Source organism: Pleurodeles waltl, chromosome 4_1 (genome assembly GCF_031143425.1).
Source record: "Pleurodeles waltl isolate 20211129_DDA chromosome 4_1, aPleWal1.hap1.20221129, whole genome shotgun sequence".
Classification (NCBI taxonomy): Eukaryota; Metazoa; Chordata; class Amphibia; order Caudata; family Salamandridae; genus Pleurodeles; species Pleurodeles waltl.
This window is the reverse complement of record NC_090442.1, coordinates 938,425,093-938,444,504: the sequence shown is the minus strand read 5'-3', so window position 1 is coordinate 938,444,504 and position 19,412 is coordinate 938,425,093. Positions and strand designations below refer to the sequence as shown.

At 42.7% G+C, this 19,412-nt stretch overlaps 1 protein-coding gene across 4 annotated transcripts in view; it reads right to left on the bottom strand.

Annotated features, from left to right (window-relative positions):
* Positions 1-18,903, bottom strand: part of BRD1 (bromodomain containing 1) — a 453,076-nt gene extending 434,173 nt beyond the window's left edge. For 2 of the 4 annotated variants that reach the window (XM_069229712.1, XM_069229715.1), the window contains exons 1-2: positions 18,638-18,903; positions 1,304-2,677 (exon numbers count right to left, since the gene is read on the bottom strand). In XM_069229712.1, coding sequence (XP_069085813.1) covers positions 1,304-2,667 — 1,364 coding nt within the window. In that variant the 5' untranslated portion in view covers positions 2,668-2,677; positions 18,638-18,903. Of the gene's footprint in view, positions 1-1,303; positions 2,678-18,186; positions 18,294-18,617 lie in introns of those variants that run through there. The other 2 variants (XM_069229714.1, XM_069229713.1) reach the window with 2 other exon arrangements.
* Positions 18,904-19,412: the final 509 nt, after the last annotated feature.

Sequence of the window (19,412 nt, the reverse complement as noted above, 5' to 3'; positions counted from 1 at the left end):
TGCAGAAAATGCTTTGGCTGCAGAATCACAGTTCATATGGACCTTTCTGTAACTGATATAGCATAGGAGGTTGGAAAATACGGATTCCAAGCTGTCGACGCCATCGATTTTTGCACTACTAGTGATGTTGAAAAGTTTCTCAAATGGGCCACAAGTAATTTGGTTTGGCAGGTGAATGCTCCACAGTATCTGGGTGATGTCAAGTCTGTTCAGACATGTGTGCACATACGTTTCTATTTTGTAGCGTTCATATCAAGCCTAAAAAGTGATATACGTTCCTCCTAATAACTTAATTAGGACACAGATCTTGTCAACCAACTTTAGTTAGTCCTAAAGCGGCTAACTACTCCACTTTTTTTAATTTCCTGAGAGCTACACTGAGATGTAGCGGAACAAATTAAGGTATCTAATTATGGAAAGGTTGCAATAGCTGCAAAAATTTTATTGCATATGGAATCGTAGAATACATCTGAATCCGTGCAATTTTAATATGGTGATTTCATGTACTAATATTATAATTTCTTATGTGAAGATTCAGAAACATGCCCTACATAGTGTGGAAATGTGGCTGTTACAGTTAAGAACAAGATGTTGCAGAAAAATTTGAGAATATTGGAAAAGGTTGGTATCTAAAAGAAAGTCTGCATTGTGTTCCCGCAGTATAAGGCTGCTGTCAAGGAGAACTTCTAGTACTGCCTGTTCTTAAAAATTCATTTAAAGGTGACTGCCGAGGTTCAGAATGCACAAATCAGTTTTACCGTTAAATTAGGTCAATTGAATCAGTAGCCACCTGATATACAAAAATGGTGCTCAGATCAATGGTTTCACCACCAAAATTAAAAGAAAAAATGCTAACTGAATCAGGGACACTTAAGGATACTCGAAAACATAAAATCTGATTAGACAAGGTTATAAGCTATGCCACAGAGCTTGCTACACCCATACCATTCAAACTATTGTAAAACGATAACACCATACCACTTATTTTGCCCATCTATTGTTTGCTTAACTACAATTTTTGTGAGATGAAACCAAAAATCACAATACTTTTGGTAGCTTTATAACACTTAAAGACAATATTTCCTTCAAACAAACAAAGAGCATACCTCTGTGTAGCACATAAGTACCGTTAACTGGTGTACAAGTTAAAGGGCAAATAATGTGACAATGAGCAAAACAAATCAAAGGGTGATCACAATAGCCCTTTGTTTAAAAATGTACCAACTTCACTATGGTGACCAATTGTGTTTGACAGTAAAGTGAAGAATTTAGTTTTCTTCCTATTTTGGATACCTCCGCTTACCTTTCTGGTGGAATTAAAGGAACAGACGTTGTTGGCAAAACGAGACAAGGCTCTACCACAGCCTTTGTAGCCTTCTTTGTTTTTTTTCTCACCTTTGTTGGAGGTTGTTCAGTTTTGTCTGCTCCCTCTTCCCCACAAACACCATTCTTAATTACCACTTCATAAATATTCAGCGGCCTTCTAACAAACCCAGTTGGAGTATGTGCATCACAGTAAGATGTCTTTTTCACAGAAACAATTGGGCCATTTTCAGTAAGCTCCTTGACAGGCTCCATTTTCATGTAAAGACCCACTTTTTGAGCACATGTTGCGTGGAATGCAGTGTAACAGTTTGCCTTATGGCACTGGATAGAGGCACCAACATTTTTTTGCTTACAGAGGTAGCACGTTAATTTCCACCTTGCCGGGGGAATAAGTGTGACACCATCAATTGGTTCAATGAAAACAGTATTGGGGAATCCAACTTCAGGAATCCACAATGCGCACACAACATGCCCCCAGCGATCATCATCCGTCTTTTTAAAGGCACCTCCTTTGTTTGGGCACATCACACACTCGACAGGTTGAGAGCCTGACTGCAAACAGGGTCTACAAAGCCACTGCCCCTCAGGTATGTAAGGTACCCCATAGCACTCCTGATGCACCGCAAGATTACACATATCACAAAATAGGATAACGTTGCTGTTTTGACATTCTCCATCCGTGCATATACAGCATACTGCATCCTCATCAATTAGCAACTGATTTTCCCCTTGATTCTGGTTCTCACAGTAGGATTCTTTCTCAAATCTGTCCATGAGGAATTCAAACATATTCTGGGACACAACAGCCAAATGATCTGCCCTCCGTTTATCATTTATGATTTCCAGCCAGGCATAGTCTTCTTCATCCATATCGTACTCCACTTCCAGATCGAGTTCAGCAGGGGATTTTTCCTGAAATTTGTAGTACGTAGGAGGTCTCCGAGGGGCAGTGGGAGCATTACACTCAACAATACGCACTTTAGGTTCTGGAAGCGCACCCGTCGTAGAAGACCCATGTATACTTGGAAGAGCATCATTTTTCTTTTTTACTTTGCAATTTTTAAACCGTTTAACTTTTGAGCAAATTGGAGGAGGCCCTTCAGTGTTTTCTTTATTGCTGTTACATTCACTTATCTCTTGTGCGGTCAAATCATCTTCTGAAACAATGTCTAAAGGATCGTAAATGTTGATCCGATGCACTCGGCCTTCGATCTCAATTTCAACCATTCTCTGTGCCTGAGCATAAGTCAATGTTTCTCGAGCCGGGGAACGCCTAATACTGCAGGTAGGTGCAGTGTGTTTTAGTGCAGTAAACCGATGGCACCGTCCTTTCCGCCTCATTTTTAAAAACCTAGGAAAGAAAAAACAAGCACCAGTCAAAATATGCTCTAACATGGGCCTGTATTATGTTTTCACATAAGCAGATACAAACAAAGGCATGATTAGAAGCTTGACTGTAGTGAACATTTCAAGAAAACATTGTTTGGACGCACAGTATTCAAACAAAAGTGTATTAACTCTTATTTTAAAAAACAATATTGTAACTTGAGCGGCTTATATATTCGCTGCACTCGTTAATCTGACGTCAGGAACCATGTTTTTAAATAACGGGATACACTTAAGTATAACTTGTAATACTACCAGAAAAATTGCCATCTGACTCATTAATGTTCTTACTGGTGACTTTTCTGCAATAAACAGACTTGTATTTCACCCTTTTGCCAAAGAGCATAGTTCCACAACATAGCACAGATGACAAATGTGGCACATTTGCTTGATACAATTTAAATAAATATGAAACTTAATTATCCCCCATATCCGATCAATATATATGCACTCGCTAACAACTAACTGTGCATCCAACACCATGATGTAAATGTATGTAAGTAAAGCTCAAATTTTCCTTCCGCTCAATTTCAAGAATTTTCTTGGTTTATGCCTGGTTCTATTAGAGCAGTAGCCTATGACTTCATGGGTAAAATGGCTGGATCGAAAGATCTATAAGCAATGGCTAAAGGTAGGCTAATGCTGATGATCCGACAACTATAGTTTGTGTCTGTCCCAGAGCAGAATGTTTTATAATGTGTGTGTAGCGTTAAATAATGTGAGCATGCATTGTGTGAACTCACGTATCAATGAAAGGGACTGGAATAAAATAGAAGAAAAAAAACATTGACGCAATAGCACACAGTGCCAGGTTTGTACACCTTTGTGGCTTTCACAGTATTCCTAAACTCTACGTCTTGTAGTATGCTTGGGGTGTCTTTTTTAGTGCTCTGACCATTATCTGTGTAAATCAATGTGGAATCTTTGATGTGAGTGTTGTGTGTGAGATGAGTACTTCAGAAGGTCTGTATGTTAGTACTTCTGGAGTAATAAGGAGCAAGAACCAAAGGAAATACATTCAGTGTGCATGCCTGATGAGCCAGCTGGCCTATATTGCACAAGTAAAGAAAAGTGGCAATGGGTGCGATTGGGCATTTAAGTAGGAAAAGGATCATCACTAAGGATGTGGAGGTGTGAATGCAAGATGACTGTGTGGTGCAGGCTAGGAGGAAAGCGTAGTGATTCTTACCATAATTAAGAATGGTCATTATGACATAGTAAGAAAGATAACAGAACCTAGAAACAATTAAAGGTCAAAAGTATTTTCATATTGTGTAAGTCTCCATTTTACCCAAAGATGACCAGAAAATGTGAGCTCTAATAAACAATCACAAAACCATTTCTGTTTATTAAGATCGATTTTCTCATGATGGTTAACACCATGAGTGAACACAAATAATGTGTTTTATTTGCTGACAATGAAAGAAGCATAAACTTAGCAGTCTGTCAGCAGGGGGTTAGCCGCAGAGTCATTATTTGATTTCTACCTTATGTTATGGGGGCTCTATGTACTACTGAGAGTACTGGTAAGTGAGTATTCACCTATGTCAGTTATCAGCAAGAAGGTGTTTGGGTACATATTTTCTAACAAGTTGTGTGTGTATAGTTTGTGCATGCACACAGTAGAGGCTACTAAGCAATATTGTGTATGATCACTCATATTTCATGGCTGTGCCAAGGGTCTTCCATCATGAAGGGATTCTGGGAAAGTGCTTTTGGGTGCTCCACTGTGTGCAGACCAGCAAATTTGCTTCACTTATGAGGTCAACGGTGTCAAACTGTTTAAAAAAAATTGCAGCTGGGGATGTTGTTAAGGATCTGAATAAAATACTATCTTACAAAAACGTTGGAGTACTCTAGTATTCAGGAGTAGTATAATGAGAGGCTAAGGATGGTGTTGGAAGTTCTTCGGATCAGCTGACGGAAGCTTAGGGAAGAAACACACGTTTAATAAGGAGTCCACTAATCACAGTGGTTACCTCCCATAGAATCATTATGGAGTTCATTATTAAATGTTTTGATAAAGTAGGATTTTTAGTCTGCATACTGCTAGACATTGTCGTCAAGCAAATCCTGGGAATGGGAGTTTCTATGATTTTTTGCCACTTTACTTTTAGTGCCCTTGAGCCTGAGGTAGCAACATCTATGAAAAGGGCACACCAGCTCTACTAGTGGGCACATGGATTCGAGGTAAAAGTAATGCCTTTTACCTTTTTTTTGTTTTGGATGTGGTCTTGTGTGTCTTTGCCAAGTCAAGGTGTTTTGTGATCCTGTCTTTTGTGGGGCACGTGTTTGGAAGACAGTTTACAGTACAAGTTCTGTGCTCCATTACACAGATACTAAAGACCCAAAGATCAATATGGAAGGATAGGAGGTTCTATTAGGTGCTGGTTGGTTGTAAGCTTTTGACAGGGGAGCAGTGGTGCATGCATGGCTCACTGAGATTGCTTTTTACACTTCTAAAGACTAACCTGGTGTTTTGCTAATCCACTTTGTATGGAGTACCTCAACCTAAACAGATCAAAAAGAAAAGTGTTTATGCAGTAAAACAACAGCATATAGCCCAAACTGTCGGAAACACAAAATCCCCAACTGAACAAGCATTGGCAAAGCCAACAGGTCTCGCGTATGCTGGTGTTCAGTATGGCTAAAAGTAAGTGGGGTAAAGGAGAGTGACACAGAGTCAAGGGTCGTAAAGTTCAGTAGGGTGGAGTGTTATGGAGAGGTGTGGTGTAGAGTTTAGTGCGTCTAGTTAAGTGATGTGGCGCAGAGTGTTGTGGAGTTTCGTGGAAGGAGTAGAATGTTGTAGAGTGGAGTGGCGCAGAGGGTGTTGCATAGAGTTGAGTAGTGTTATAGATTAGATTTGTCAGAGTGGAGTGGCAAAGAACGTAGTCATGTAGTAGGGGGAATGGCAAAGAAGAGTAGAGTAGAGGTGAGTACTGGAGTGGAGGTGGCACAGAGTGCAGTGACGTAGAGTAGCACAGAGTAGAATGCAGTGGCATAGATTATTCCAGAGTGGAGTGAAGTGACAGAGTGGAGTGGTTCAGGGCAGAGTGGAGTGATACATGGTAGAGCACAGTGGCATAGTGTAGAGTGGCATAGAGTGCAGTGGTGCAGCATAGATTAGAGTAGCCTGGAGTGATGCAGAGCGCAACAGAGTGGCAGACTTGATAGTGCAGAGTAGAGTGAAGTGGAGTAGAGTGGTGCAGATTAGAGTGGTGTAGAGTAGAACTGAGTGGCATATAGTGCGGTGACATAGAGCGCAATGGTGTAGAGTTGTGTAGCTTGCAGTGGCGTACAGTGAAGTGGCGCAGAGTAGAGTGGAGCTGAGGTCGGTGGCGGAGAGTGCAGTCTTGCAAAGTAGAGTGTTGTAGAGTGCAGTGACGTAGAGCAGGGTCGCTCAGAGTAGAGTGACACAGAGTACAGTGGTGCAGAGTAGAATTGAAAGACTCAGAGTGCACATACAGAGTGCAATGTGTAGAGTGGCGTAGCGTGCAGTGGTGTAGAGTGCAGTGGCGCAGAGGGGAGTACTGTACAGTGGTGTAGATTATTGCAGAGTAGAATATAGGAGCGTAGAGAGCAGTGGTGCAGAGTAGTTGGCGTAGAATGCAGAATGCAGTTGTTTAGAATAGAGTGTCGTAGAAAGCAGTGACAGAGAAGGGAGTGGCATAGAGCAGTGGAGTGGAGCAGAGTGGCGCAGAGTGCAGTAGCATAGAGTGAAGTGGTGTACAGTGGACTTGTGTAAGGTGGAGTGCAGTGGTGTAAAATGCAGTGGCATAAAGTGCAGTGGGGAGAGTGGCAAAAGGTAGATTGTTAAGAGGCTTAGATTGTAGTAGGGAAGGGCAGTGTGGTGCAGAGTGTAGTGTAGTCACATAGAGTAGTGGCATAGAGTGCATTGGCGAAGAGTACAGTTGTGCATTGTAGAGTGGGGTAGAGTGCACTGGCACAGAGTACAGTAGAGTGGCGTAGAGCAGGTCTAAAAAAATCATTAAAATTTTACTCGCCCTGCAGGTCGAGTAACTTGGATAATCAACTCGACCTAACTATAATGTGCTTAACTCATAAACGGGTCTCATATTGTGTGATCCTAATCAAATATTTTAGTTTACAGAGTCACCTTTTTCTTCATTCTCACGAGTGCACCTTCAAACATGTGAGCTCAGCATTTCTGCTGTTAAAAAATCCTCATTTGATTCAACACACTAAAATGGTTGCTCCATGTATAATTAGAATCTAGCTCACAATCAGGGAGCACATGATTCATGAATTGCCTCTTAGTTTACTAATAGCATTGCCATCAGGGCAGGAGTGTTTCTAACTGATTATGAACAAGATACCAAGACAATGAATACATGGTTGATTGAAATTTTATTCATGAGTGCCTTAACTTCTGTTTGCTGAGGTTTTGTTTCCTGTTAGAAACTTAGGAGGAGTGTGGAGGATCCTCCTGCCAGGAGCACCGTGCATACACTTACTTATTATCATTACTGCAAATTTGGTGACGTACTGTGAGCGCCGATTCCTATGCCTCTCTTCCATTCCGCAATTCTCTTTTCTTTAAAAGCCAGGAGTGTTTCTAAGTTTACGTTTAAACACTAAATTTTATTAAATATATCACTAAAGCATGATGTGGTAGGTAGCACACTGTCAATTACAGATAGTTAAATTCCAAGAAATGTCCAAAAATCTTTCCACTAAGTTGCAGCTTTACTGATAAAACAATATAGTGTAGCTACAATAATCTGTGAAAATTGGGTTTTAGAAACCATACTTATCCTTTGCACATCACCAAATAAAGAGTTCTGATTTGTTTTCATCCCATTTAAATAATTTTTCATCACGCAGAAGTCTAAAAAAAATAATGGGCTTTCGCACTAAATATATTTTGAAATGTTTGTACAGTTGCCTTAGTTATTTAAATGTGTGTTAAGAAATGCCCGACACCCGAAAGACTTTCCCTTTGAGATCCCTAATGTGAGAAGAGGTCTATTCAAAATTGCAAGATGTATTGTCTAATGCATTTAGTCATAGGGACCTGGCTGTTCTCAGGAACTCTATAAATCAGGCTGCCAACTGTGAGCACTCACTTTACAAGGCACCTAATTGTATTAATACAGTAACTTCAAAAATATGTATCTGTTAAAAACAAGAATTAAAAGGGTGGAAAGCCTAAAGTGCGAGGTTTTAACCCTAAACGGGATACCAGACTAGTCTCAGTCTGAGCTTAATGTATCTATGAAATCCCCAAGGCAAACAGGAGTCTATTCAACAGTGCAAAGTGTATTGTCTGATGCATTTGGTGATAGGGCCCACATCGCTCTCAGGAACTGTATAAATCTAGCTGCCAACTGTTAACACTCACTTTTCAGACATGCTTACACAGCAGAGCTACAAGTATGAATATTCAAAGTGTGCCATATTGGTCAAAGCCAAAATACTCTGAGGGGGGAGTAGCTTCTCACATACACAGAGGATATGGATTAGTGACTGTAAGGAAATGCCTCCTTGGCATGGTTAACCCCTGACTTTTTGCCTTTGCTGATGCTAAGTTTTGATTTGAAAGTGTGCTGAGGCCTGCTAACCAGGCCCCAGCACCAGTGTTCTTTCCCTAACCTGTACTTTTGTTTCCACAACTGGCACACCCTGGCATCCAGGTAAGTCCCTTGTAACTGGTACCCCTGGTACCAAGGGCCCTGATGCCAGGGAAGGTCTCTAAGGGCTGCAGCATGTCTTATGCCACCCTGGGGACCCCTCACTCAGCACAGGCACACTGCTTGCCAGCTTGTGTGTGCTAGTGGGGAGAAAACGACTAAGTCGACATGGCACTCCCCTCAGGGTGCCATGCCAACCTCACACTGCCTATGAAGTATAGATAAGTCACCCCTCTAGCAGGCCTTACAGCCCTAAGGCAGGGTGCACTATACCATAGGTGAGGGCATAAGTGCTTGAGCACTATGCCCCTACAGTGTCTAAGCAAAACCTTAGACATTGTAAGTGCAGGGTAGCCATAAGAGTATATGGTCTGGGAGTCTGTCATGCACGAACTCCACAGCACCATAATGGCTACACTGAAAACTGTGAAGTTTGGTATCAAACTTCTCAGCACAATAAATGCACACTGATGCCAGTGTACATTTTATTGTAACATGCACCCCAGAGGGCACCTTAGAGGTGCCCCCTGAAACCTTAACCAACTATCCGTGTAGGCTGACTAGTTTTAGCAGCCTGACACACACCAGACGTGTTGCTGGCCACATGGGGAGAGTGCCTTTGTCACTCTGTGGCTAGTAACAAAGCCTGTACTGGGTGGAGGTGCTTCTCACCTCCCCCTGCAGGAACTGTAACACCTGGCGGTGAGCCTCAAAGGCTCACCCCCTTTGTTACAGCACACCAGGGCATTCCAGCTAGTGGAGTTGCCCGCCCCCTCCGGCCACGGCCCCACTTTTGGCGGCAAGGCCGGAGGAGATAATGAGAAAAACAAGGAGGAGTCACTGGCCAGTCAGGACAGCCCCTAAGGCATCCTGAGCTGAGGCGACTCTGACTTTTAGAAATCCTCCATCTTGCAGATGGAGGATTCCCCCAATAGGGACAGGAATGTGCCCCCCTCCCCTCAGGGAGGAGGCACAAAGAGGGTGTAGCCACCCTCAGGGCTAGTAGCCATTGGCTACTAACCCCCCAGACCTAAACACACCCCTAAATTATGTATTGAGGGGCTCCCCAGAACCTAGGAACTCAGAGTCCTGCAACCTAAGAAGAAGAGGACTGCTAAGCTGAAAAACCCTGCAGAGAAGACAGAGACACCAACTGCTTTGGCCCCAGCTCTACCGGCCTGTCTCCCCACTTCTAAAGACACTACTCCAGCGACGCGTTCCACAGGGTCCAGCAACCTCTGAAGCCTCAGAGGACTACCCTGCATCTAGAAGGACCAAGAACTCCCGAGGACAGCGGCTGTGTTCACCAAAGACTGAAACTTTGCAACAAAGAAGCAACTCTGAAACAACACGCGTTTCCCGCCGGAAGCGTGAGACTTGGCACTCTGCACCCGACGCCCCCCGGCTCGACTTGTGGAGAACAAACACTTCAGGGAGGACTCCCCGGCGACTGCGAGACCGTGAGTAGCCAGAGTTGACCCCCCTGAACCCCCACAGCGACACCTGCAGAGGGAATCCCGAGGCTCCCCCTGACCGCGACTGCCTGCTTCTAAGAACCCGACGCCTGGTAGGGACACTGCACCCGCAGCCCCCAGGACCTGAATGATCCGACCTCCAGTGCAGGAACGACCCCCAGGTGGCCCTCTCCCTTGCCCAGGTGGTGGCTACCCCGAGGAGCCCCCCCCTTGCCTGCCTGCATCGCTGAAGAGACCCCTTGGTCTCCCATTGCTTTCTATTACAAACCGGACGCTTGTTTGCACACTGCACCCGGCCGCCCCCATGCGCCTGAGGGTGTACTTTCTGTGTGGACTGGTGTCCCCCCGGTGCCCTACAAAACTCCCCTGGTCTGCCCTCCGAAGACGCGGGTACTCACCTGCTGGCAGACTGGAACCGGGGCACCCCCTTCTCCATTGAAGCCTATGCGTTTTGGGCACCACTTTGACCTCTGCACCTGACCGGCCCTGAGCTGCTGGTGTGGTAACTTTGGGGTTGCTCTGAACCCCCAACGGTGGGCTACCTTGGACCCAAACTTGAACCCCCTAGGTGGTTTACTTACCTGCAAAAACTAACAAACTCTTACTTCCCCCAGGAACTGTTGAAAATTGCACTGTGTCTAGTTTTAAAATAGCTATATGTCATTTATGTGAAAACTGTATATGCTATTTTGCTAATTCAAAGTTCCTAAAGTACCTACCTGCAATACCTTTCATTTGAAGTATTACATGTAAATCTTGAACCTGTGGTTCTTAAAATAAACTAAGAAAATATATTTTTCTATACAAAAACCTATTGGCCTGGAATTGTCTCTGAGTGTGTGTTGCTCATTTATTGCCTGTGTGTGTACAACAAATGATTAACACTACTCCTTTGATAAGCCTACTGCTCGACCACACTACCACAAAATAGAGCATTAGAATTATCTCTTTTTGCCACTATCTTACCTCTAAGGGGAACCCTTGGACTCTGTGCATACTATTCCTTACTTTGAAATAGTGCATACAGAGCCAACTTCCTACAGTGACTCCTCCTGCCTGGCCAAGAATCTACAATACTTGTCTTGGGCTTCAAAATGCCTCCGGTCATACCCATATGTTCTTAATGAAACTATCCCCCGGTACAGTCTTATTAACTCCCGCTTTAGACCCGTACTTTAAGGCAGGGAAATATAAATCTGCAAAACCTGTGACTCATGGAGGGTGGACGTCTATCTACGATGCCCGAGTTTCTTGATTGTCTTTCAGCCCTGCTCCATAGTGATTACCTTTGATTGTTTAGATAATAGTCTACAGACTGTTGGCAATGGGAGGCCACATACCCAGATCTTTCTAGCCTCAAGGGTATCCAGTATTTGATTAAAATACATATGCCATTTGGTCTGGTGGTTTTTTTTATAGTATCCTAGATTATGCTTTTTACTGGACCTTCCACTGCCAGTTTTGCTTTCACACAGTATATTAAAAATGTATCTTTTAGAGACGACTGCTGGGAGATCAGACAAAACTCCTGGCAAATTTGAGCATCGCTGTGCAACTTGGTAAGAGGAATACCCTGTGGTCGTAGGTTGATTGAGTCCTGTCAAGCCAATTAGCCATTTTCTCTCTATATTTGATTACACCATGTGTTTTAGTTGGGAGTAGTTTTGAGCCCATCACCTTTAACAGTGGTCTTAAGTCAGGGTTCACCAATGACTTCCGGAATTTACAAAAGGCCCACTCCAATGAATTTGCTGCTACTTGCTGGGCATGAATATAAGCTGAAGAGCGGCCCTGTAGTCCAACCAAACCCCCCAGGTATTTGTAGGCTTCCACCACTTACCAGGGATGTGGAATTCCTATTGCCCTACGCTATTGTTTGGGGTCAAGGGCAACAAGTTTTCATGTTTTTTTGTCCTTGGAACAAGTAGGCCTAAGCCCCTGCTTCACAAACCCTCTAGCTGCCAGTTTATAGAGAAGGGAATTGTCTGTAGTTGAGGTAATGTGTGTCCATTTGTTAATGCTGTTCGAACTTTTATGTATGGCTCATTAATGAAAAGTCTTCATTATTAGGGTGAGCGCTGTAAATAAACGTTTTAAGGTCACAATGCACTTCTGACAGTGGTTCCAGTGGGAAAAAAAGTATACACGTTTGAAAAGTTTAACAAAATGAGGCTAAGTATAACACTCCCAGAATACTCTCTGATTAGATGCAAATGTTTGTAGAAGCTTTTAAGCAAGAGTGATAATTATTTGCTTCAAACACAAAAAGAAATTCTAAAAAAAAATACAAGTAGGAAAAAAAGTTTTGCTACTATGAAATTTTAAGTGCTATTTCTTTGAAGCGTTATTTAGTAAAATGTGTTGATGCATGCTATTATTTCCAAAAAAGAAATCCTAGTGGAAAATCAATGTAACCATTTTCAACAAGATTATGGGAAGCATGAAAATAAAATAAGCGCTGGAAAATCCAACCGATCCAACATTTTTTGTGAGTCTTTTAGTTTCATCAATGCGTGTCTTGTTTTTTTTATCACTTTACTGTTGTGGGAGCTGCTAGGTCCTCACCATTGTAACAAACAATGGCAAAAAGAAAAAAATATTTTCGGTCACAAAAAGCACACATTGCCACCAGTGGTGTAAAGAAGGCCCCGCAGCCCCCCTCCAATGGGGGCTCCTCAGCACAGCACATGCCCTGAGTGAGTCTAGAGGGGCCCCTCCATGTCCTTTGCAAGAGGGGAGCCCCTCCAGTTTTGTTACGCCACTGATTGCCACAGTCATTCCTAGCACTGAACAAAACTACTTTGTATGCCTATATGCTCTTTGTGGACGAGCAGAATGCAATCACCCACAGTAAAGCCAGCCGATAGAGCGAGAAGTAGAACTTTAATAAAAAACAAGGGGCCATATGTACGTACACTTTCTCCCATAGACACAGAATGGGTAAAAACCCTTTGCTACATCTGGCCCAAAACATCTTTGTTAATGCCAGACCTAATTAGTGACCCAATTCTTAAAGAATGTCACATAAGTGCACCCATGGTGTGTGTATGTGTTTGAATTAGTGGCTTTCATGAGTTCACAAGAGCTTATAGACCAGGAAATAGTACTCCTAGAAAATATTTGTGAACTGTATTTTAGCATGAGCAAATATGCATGTGTAGATTTGCTCATGTGAAAAATCTATTGAGCATTTACAAGTTCACTATCCCTCCAACCACTTTTTTTTCCCAACCCTGGAAGAACTTCTACTTCTGCCATTGTCTGGAGTAAATTTCCAAGTGTTCTCATTATGGGAAAAGATTAGAGAAGAGCTGGAGAAAATCCTTAAAACATGCAAGTTAGAAGGTTTGCAGGCTCAAAGGCATTCCAGCCCTGGAACTACTGCTTACTGCTTCGTCCAGCCCCCATATGCAGATCTGCAGAAAGGTTGCAGCATAAGGAAATCGCTATAGTAGGGATTGAAATTGCAAGCATTTAAGTCCTACTAAAGTAGTAGCCCGGGCATCATCAGAGAGGCTATTATCAGAGCTCTTACATAATGAGATTGCGGTCATAATTTGTTGTCGCACTACATGGCACCAAAGGGACAAGTAGATATTTCTACAGGACAAGTAGATTTAAAGACGCAACCTGTCCCATGGACATGTAGATATTTTATTAAATTCCACACCCCTGCAGATTCTGGCTGCTGTCCTCACCTTCTGGCTACTTGCTCGGGATCCTGATGATAAATGAAACATGAGCTTGAGAATTTGGAGCACCAGCTGGACAAAGAGCACCTCTCAAGTCCAGTCTTGCCAGTTGGAGCTGCACAAGCTTGTTGTCCAGGCAGCATTTCTGTTTGTATTACCCCTACTGTTACAGGACCATCCTGGGAGGACAGATGTAAGGGTAGATGTAAATTTTCTCTGATGTTGTCTTCCTTTCCACTTACAGCTTCTCCTATGCCACCAGTGTCACTTCTATCTCCTTTGTTTATTGGCTCTTTTTGTTGTCATGCGTACAGGTGCAGAGGTGCCAACTGGATTACTTAGGGGGTCCCCTTGATCTCCTCTGGGTAAGGAGTTTATCCATGTGCCTCACAGGGCTCCTCATTGTGTTATTGGTGATATATTTGTCCTCGATCACCTGTATTTCGGGGCTTAACGGTATCATTGTGCCTGTTGCCTAGCCCATTAAAGCCATAATGGGTGCCTTTCAGTAAGGTCTTGGTCTTCTCTCCTTGGGGCTTCCTTTATGGGTGGCGAGGATCCCAAACTCTGCACCCTCCTTTTAGCTAAAATAAATTCTAGATTGTGTGGTGTGGAGATGGCCATTAAATCTTCATTTTCCTTTGGGTGCAGAGACGAGGCTAGCAAACTGAGCGGATTAGGCATGTCGCCTTCATCCTTAGTAACGCTAAGGGGTCCCATGGCTGACCCTCTTTGGCCAACTTTGTTTTCCTGAGCTGGACTTATGTGGGGAACGTCTAACCCCAACTTCAGAAGGTACTTCGTGCAAGACTTCAAGCTGGCATTTGCTTAATTTATTACAAATGTGTTATGTTTACCATTGTTAAGACAACCATATATGTTACGTTAATTTTCAATAGATATACGCCAGATCCACAATACATGGTAAATTATTTAAAAAATAAATAAAATCTGCACTGACGGGTGATGATTTATTTTCAAGCCATCTGATATTCTCCTTGTGATGACCGCTCTGGTAAGCTGCTACTCATGCAGTAATAAAACTTCATTATATATATATATATTTTAAAAAATATAATAATGTCATCAGCATTTGATAGCTGTGTAAATATATTTTCTTTTCAGTGAGGGTAGTGAAATCTTTCTTTTTTCTCTCAGTTCATTGTTTAGTTTCAGCGCAGGCCATGGTAAGGGGGACCTTGCGGCTCAGTATAGGAAGACATTTCACTTTTTATCATGTAAATCTCAACCCTCTGCTTCTTTTTACAAGCAGATCTGGAAGCCATATGGTAAATAAGCTTATGATGATGTTGGGGTTTAATGGGCAACGAATTTCACTTTTTGGCAATATTTATGAAAGTATTTAAAAATGCATGTATGTGAAAAACTTCCAACAGGCTGCAGTTGAGCCTTCAGGGAAAGTTGGGGGGTATTTCTGCATCAGTGCAAATAAATCCTTTGTGTTATTTAAGAATAACTGTGAAATTGTTAAAGAAAGGATTTCATTTGTTTAGAAGGATGTCACTGGGCTTCACAAACTGATTATGCGTTCCAGTTTCCTTCAGTTCCCATGTCCTCTCTCTCAAAAGGGGGAGTTGATGAATCAGCCTTGCTTAAACATGCAGTTTAGTTGTTTCACAGATGCATTAGATGATAAATGTGTGGCATGTTAATCACCTGTAGGTCTGATGTGGGGCTGATACATGTAAAGTAATGCTAACAGTTGTTCTTGTGCATTCATTACCACAATGAGAAACCGCTTCGGCAGCAGTGATTTGGACCACAGAATTCCATCAGCAGCATTATTCATGGATTACTGATGAGTTAAGGCCAGCTGAACACACACAAAAATAAAGCATAAAGCGTTATGATGAGGCCAGCACTGACCGCATCATATCACTTTTTTTTAAAGCCCTGCAGCAAGACGGAGAAGGTATGGGTGAAGGTGAAGAAACAGTATCTCACTAATAGCCCGACAAGCATACAGGGACATAATTAAGCTAAATCAATCTGTGCTTGGTACCTGTGCTATTTAAAGGAACAGAAGTTGATGCTTTTTCTGAGCCGGACAATTAAGAGGCACTGAAGCAAAGTGACAATGAAGTCAACAAATGGTAAGCAATGGGTGGGCCCCAAGCCCTTTATTGTAAACAAAAGTCTCACAAGTGAGACTCCATGCACTTTTGCAAGCTCGGCCTAAAAATGGAATTGAATACAATGATACCCATAAGAATAAGATTTACAGCAAGGTGTACTGTTGTGTTTAGAAATTCGGTAACAGGAGATGGGTTAGGGTAAAGCTAGGATCAAATTTTGAGCTAGGCTTAGCCTTACGTTTGGGGTTGCACATAGAGAAAGGTTTACATTTTGACTAGTGAGCAGCACAAATTTAGGATTAAGCCAGCTGTCAAGATTAATGTTATGGTTAGCGTACGGTGTAGCCTTGGATCTCAAGTTAATGTGAATGTTAAGTATCAGTGTTTGACTTAAAGTCAGTAATACTCTTACCCGCAGTTTAATCAAGGTGGGACGTAATTTTTAAATAGTAGAATCTATGTGGTAATATCTCGATGTAACTGGAGTGTATAAACTGTCATACAAGCATCTTCTCTTTCTATATAAAACAAGCCTTGCTGTAACTAGCACAATAGGTTCAAGTGACAATCAAGCAAGTAATAACGTATCTGGCCTACCAAGAGCATCTGCTGACTAGACACAATAAGTTTATAAAAATCACTAAATAGAGGTGTGCTCTACCAGAAAACAAGAATATAGCTAAAGTTAATGCACAAAGACAACACCAAATCAATCATAAAATGTTGTGCTGCCATTGCTTTGAAATGTAAGGAGATGTTCAAAGGAAAGCATACATCACAAAAGGCATCTTGAGGCGAGATAAGAAACAATATATCAAACTGTTAACAAATCTCATCCCACCAGAACGAAAACATTTATGCAATCTGGTTTATATTAAACTAAACAGTTTACAGGCAAAATATGTTAGGTTAACACATAGCAGAAGATCTCAAAAAGACAAGAACCACTCCCCCATCTTTTATATGTTTAAAGTCATAGTCTTAATCGAATAAAAAAAAAATATACGCCTTTTGGTTAGCAATTTAAATCTCTTGTTTTAAAGCAAGCATTCGTCACCCAATTGTCATAAATGGTAAACAGTTAAAACTAAAGTAATAAAAATGTATAAAACTGCTCAGATTTCCTTGAGTAAAAAATATCTCCGGAGCAGTGAAAATTAACAATTTTGTATGTGATGTGCGATGACTGAGTGCAGAAGTACTGCAAATGGGGAAAACAAGAAGATGGGGTGAACCATGTAGGAATCGAGGCCATACTGCATCCCTGTGTTGGTGTGTTAACTACTGTATGGACGAAAAATAACAACAGGAAAGGTAAAGGGTTTATTTACACCAATTATATAGGTGGGTCTGTGCCGCCACAAAGCAATCTTCCTGCGGACTGAGGGCCTGAACTTTCTCTATTGGCTACAAAATGAAGAATAACGACTTGCCTTTCCTCTATCTTTGAAAAAGACCGAAGCCTGCGTGCTGTTCAAAGTACGCAACACTAGTTGGCTGGCATAATCATTTACTTCAGTACTTAGAAAGAAATTAAATAAAGGACTTTGACTACAATATAAACTCTGATTGTTTCCACCAACACCGAGGCGTCTATGTAGCTGATTTTACATGGGGGTTCTGGTATTAGAACTCAACTTCTGGGAATTGTATAAATACACGTGCATTTAAAAAAAATTGGTGTGTTGTCATATGATATGCAAAAGATTAGGAAGTCCCTTCCGATGGAATTCCACTGTTACTGAACGTAAAGTATCTCTTCTAAGTAGACACTGTGTTACTCTGATTGGACGTCAAGTCAATAAAAGGTGGCTCGAATAAGTAACAAAGTAAATGCGTCTCGAGACAGAAAAGCTCACGCACAGTTGCATTTTCGTAATCAACATTTAAAATACATCGTCAACAGATGTCGCTTCCTCCAGAATACTAACGCTGAACAAACAAGGCTGTGAAACGGGTAAAATTACACGAAATGTGATATAGAACGCTTGCTTATGCATTAAATGCAAACAAATCAAACACGAATTATGTAGTTTTAATTGAGTGTAAATCACAAACAAAAAGGTAAACAAAGTTAGAATCCGCAACAGTTTCAGACTGACACACAATTGGCTTATGCTTCGTGTTAGCATGAGAAAGGGGCATGGGGGAAATTGATACCTATGCCGTCATCAATGTGGGTATTCTTGGGAAGGTTTATGTCAATGAAAGACGTGAGATATTGTTTCGCCTTCGCTGGTTTCTGATAAATCCGGACTGCCACAATTAAACTTCCTTCATGAACTCTTAACTATCTAGCTTTCGCTCTCGTGATCATACAGTTAACCGACATAAATTACAAAGAAATGACTGAAATAGAGGCACCGATGTTATAAAAAGAAGATCAAGGGAACACAAAAGCAGGTAGTTCTGTAGTAGAAGCAGGGGATAAGCAGAACTAGAAAAAAAGAGACAATGGGCCACAGGAATTCGTGCAGCTAAAACAGTTCACTGCAAAATAACGTATATTGAGAAGCATAACTTAGACTGAGTTCTGATCTATAAGGCGCATCACCCTTACTTTTCTGGATAAAGTTACATGGAGAAATGCGAACACATCCCACAAATGTAGTAAGGCTGTGAGAGTACAGCCGCAGGTGGACAGCCCAGCACAACAACTAGTGACGTCATTAAAGTGCGCCAGCCGCCGTTACTACAGGGGCTGCGTACACAACAGGACAATAGAGGAGCTGCGCGCGGAGCTCGGTAACGCATAGGGGCGGAAGGGTACTTGAACCACCCTGGAAGGAGGCCAAGGGGGGATCAACCCCCTCCCTCCCAGCAGGAACTTTAAATGCCAGGCTCATGGACGTCACTAAGAAGCGCCGGCTCCACTCTCCAGCAATGAATGAGTGCGGGGGAGGGTCACAAACCGGGGGCAACTTCAGGCCCCACGCCTTACTCCTGATCTGTGCCACAGCGACCAACAAGCCATATCTCGAGAAGCCCCACCCTTTCTGTGTATGAGATACCTCCAGGGTCGAGGCGGTATCGTCTCTTCGGCGTTCTGCCCCCAACGTTCGCCGCGAGCCGTTTGCCTATGAACCTGCGGCGGTTGGAAGAGGAGGCAGAGCTGGGGGCCTGCCTCCGCCCCCTGCCTTCACCGCGGCGGGCTCAGCGCGGGGCTCCACACGCGCCCGCTCGTGCTTCTGGGGTGTCACACAGCCCCTCCTCTCTGTACTCGGGGAACCCCCCTTCCCCACCCCCTGTTCCGCAGCGCACAATGCGATCACACGGCGCGTGCCCGTTTCGGCACTCCTGTGACGTCAATGGTAGCCGCTGCCATGTTGCATGTGGCAAAGCTTAGCAGCCGAGGGTAAAGTGCGGGTTTCGGAAGGTAGTGATAGAGGGAGCGGCCATCTTTGAACTGAAGTTCGCCTGTTAGACACGGAAGGTTGTCACTCGCAGAGAACTACGTGTTTTAGAGTAATAGAATGATCTACAGCCCACAAATGAATTATGAGCCGGGGAGCATTTTTTATATAGCTAATATTTTCTTTGATTTCAATTAAAACCTCACATAGGAAGAAGGCTCAATCAAGTGTAAATGCAACCAAATTAGCAGTCCTAAAATGACTACCAACTTTTTCTGAAAGAGAGGCCCACTGATTTCCTGTTTCCTCGTCAGTTCTTCTGTTTTATGTACGGGCATGACTTTCGTGAACGACCAATACCCACTTGTCTGTATGTGATGAAAGCGGAGTGTAGGATTGGTATGCTTTGTGTGTGAAAATAAGCGTGTTGTGT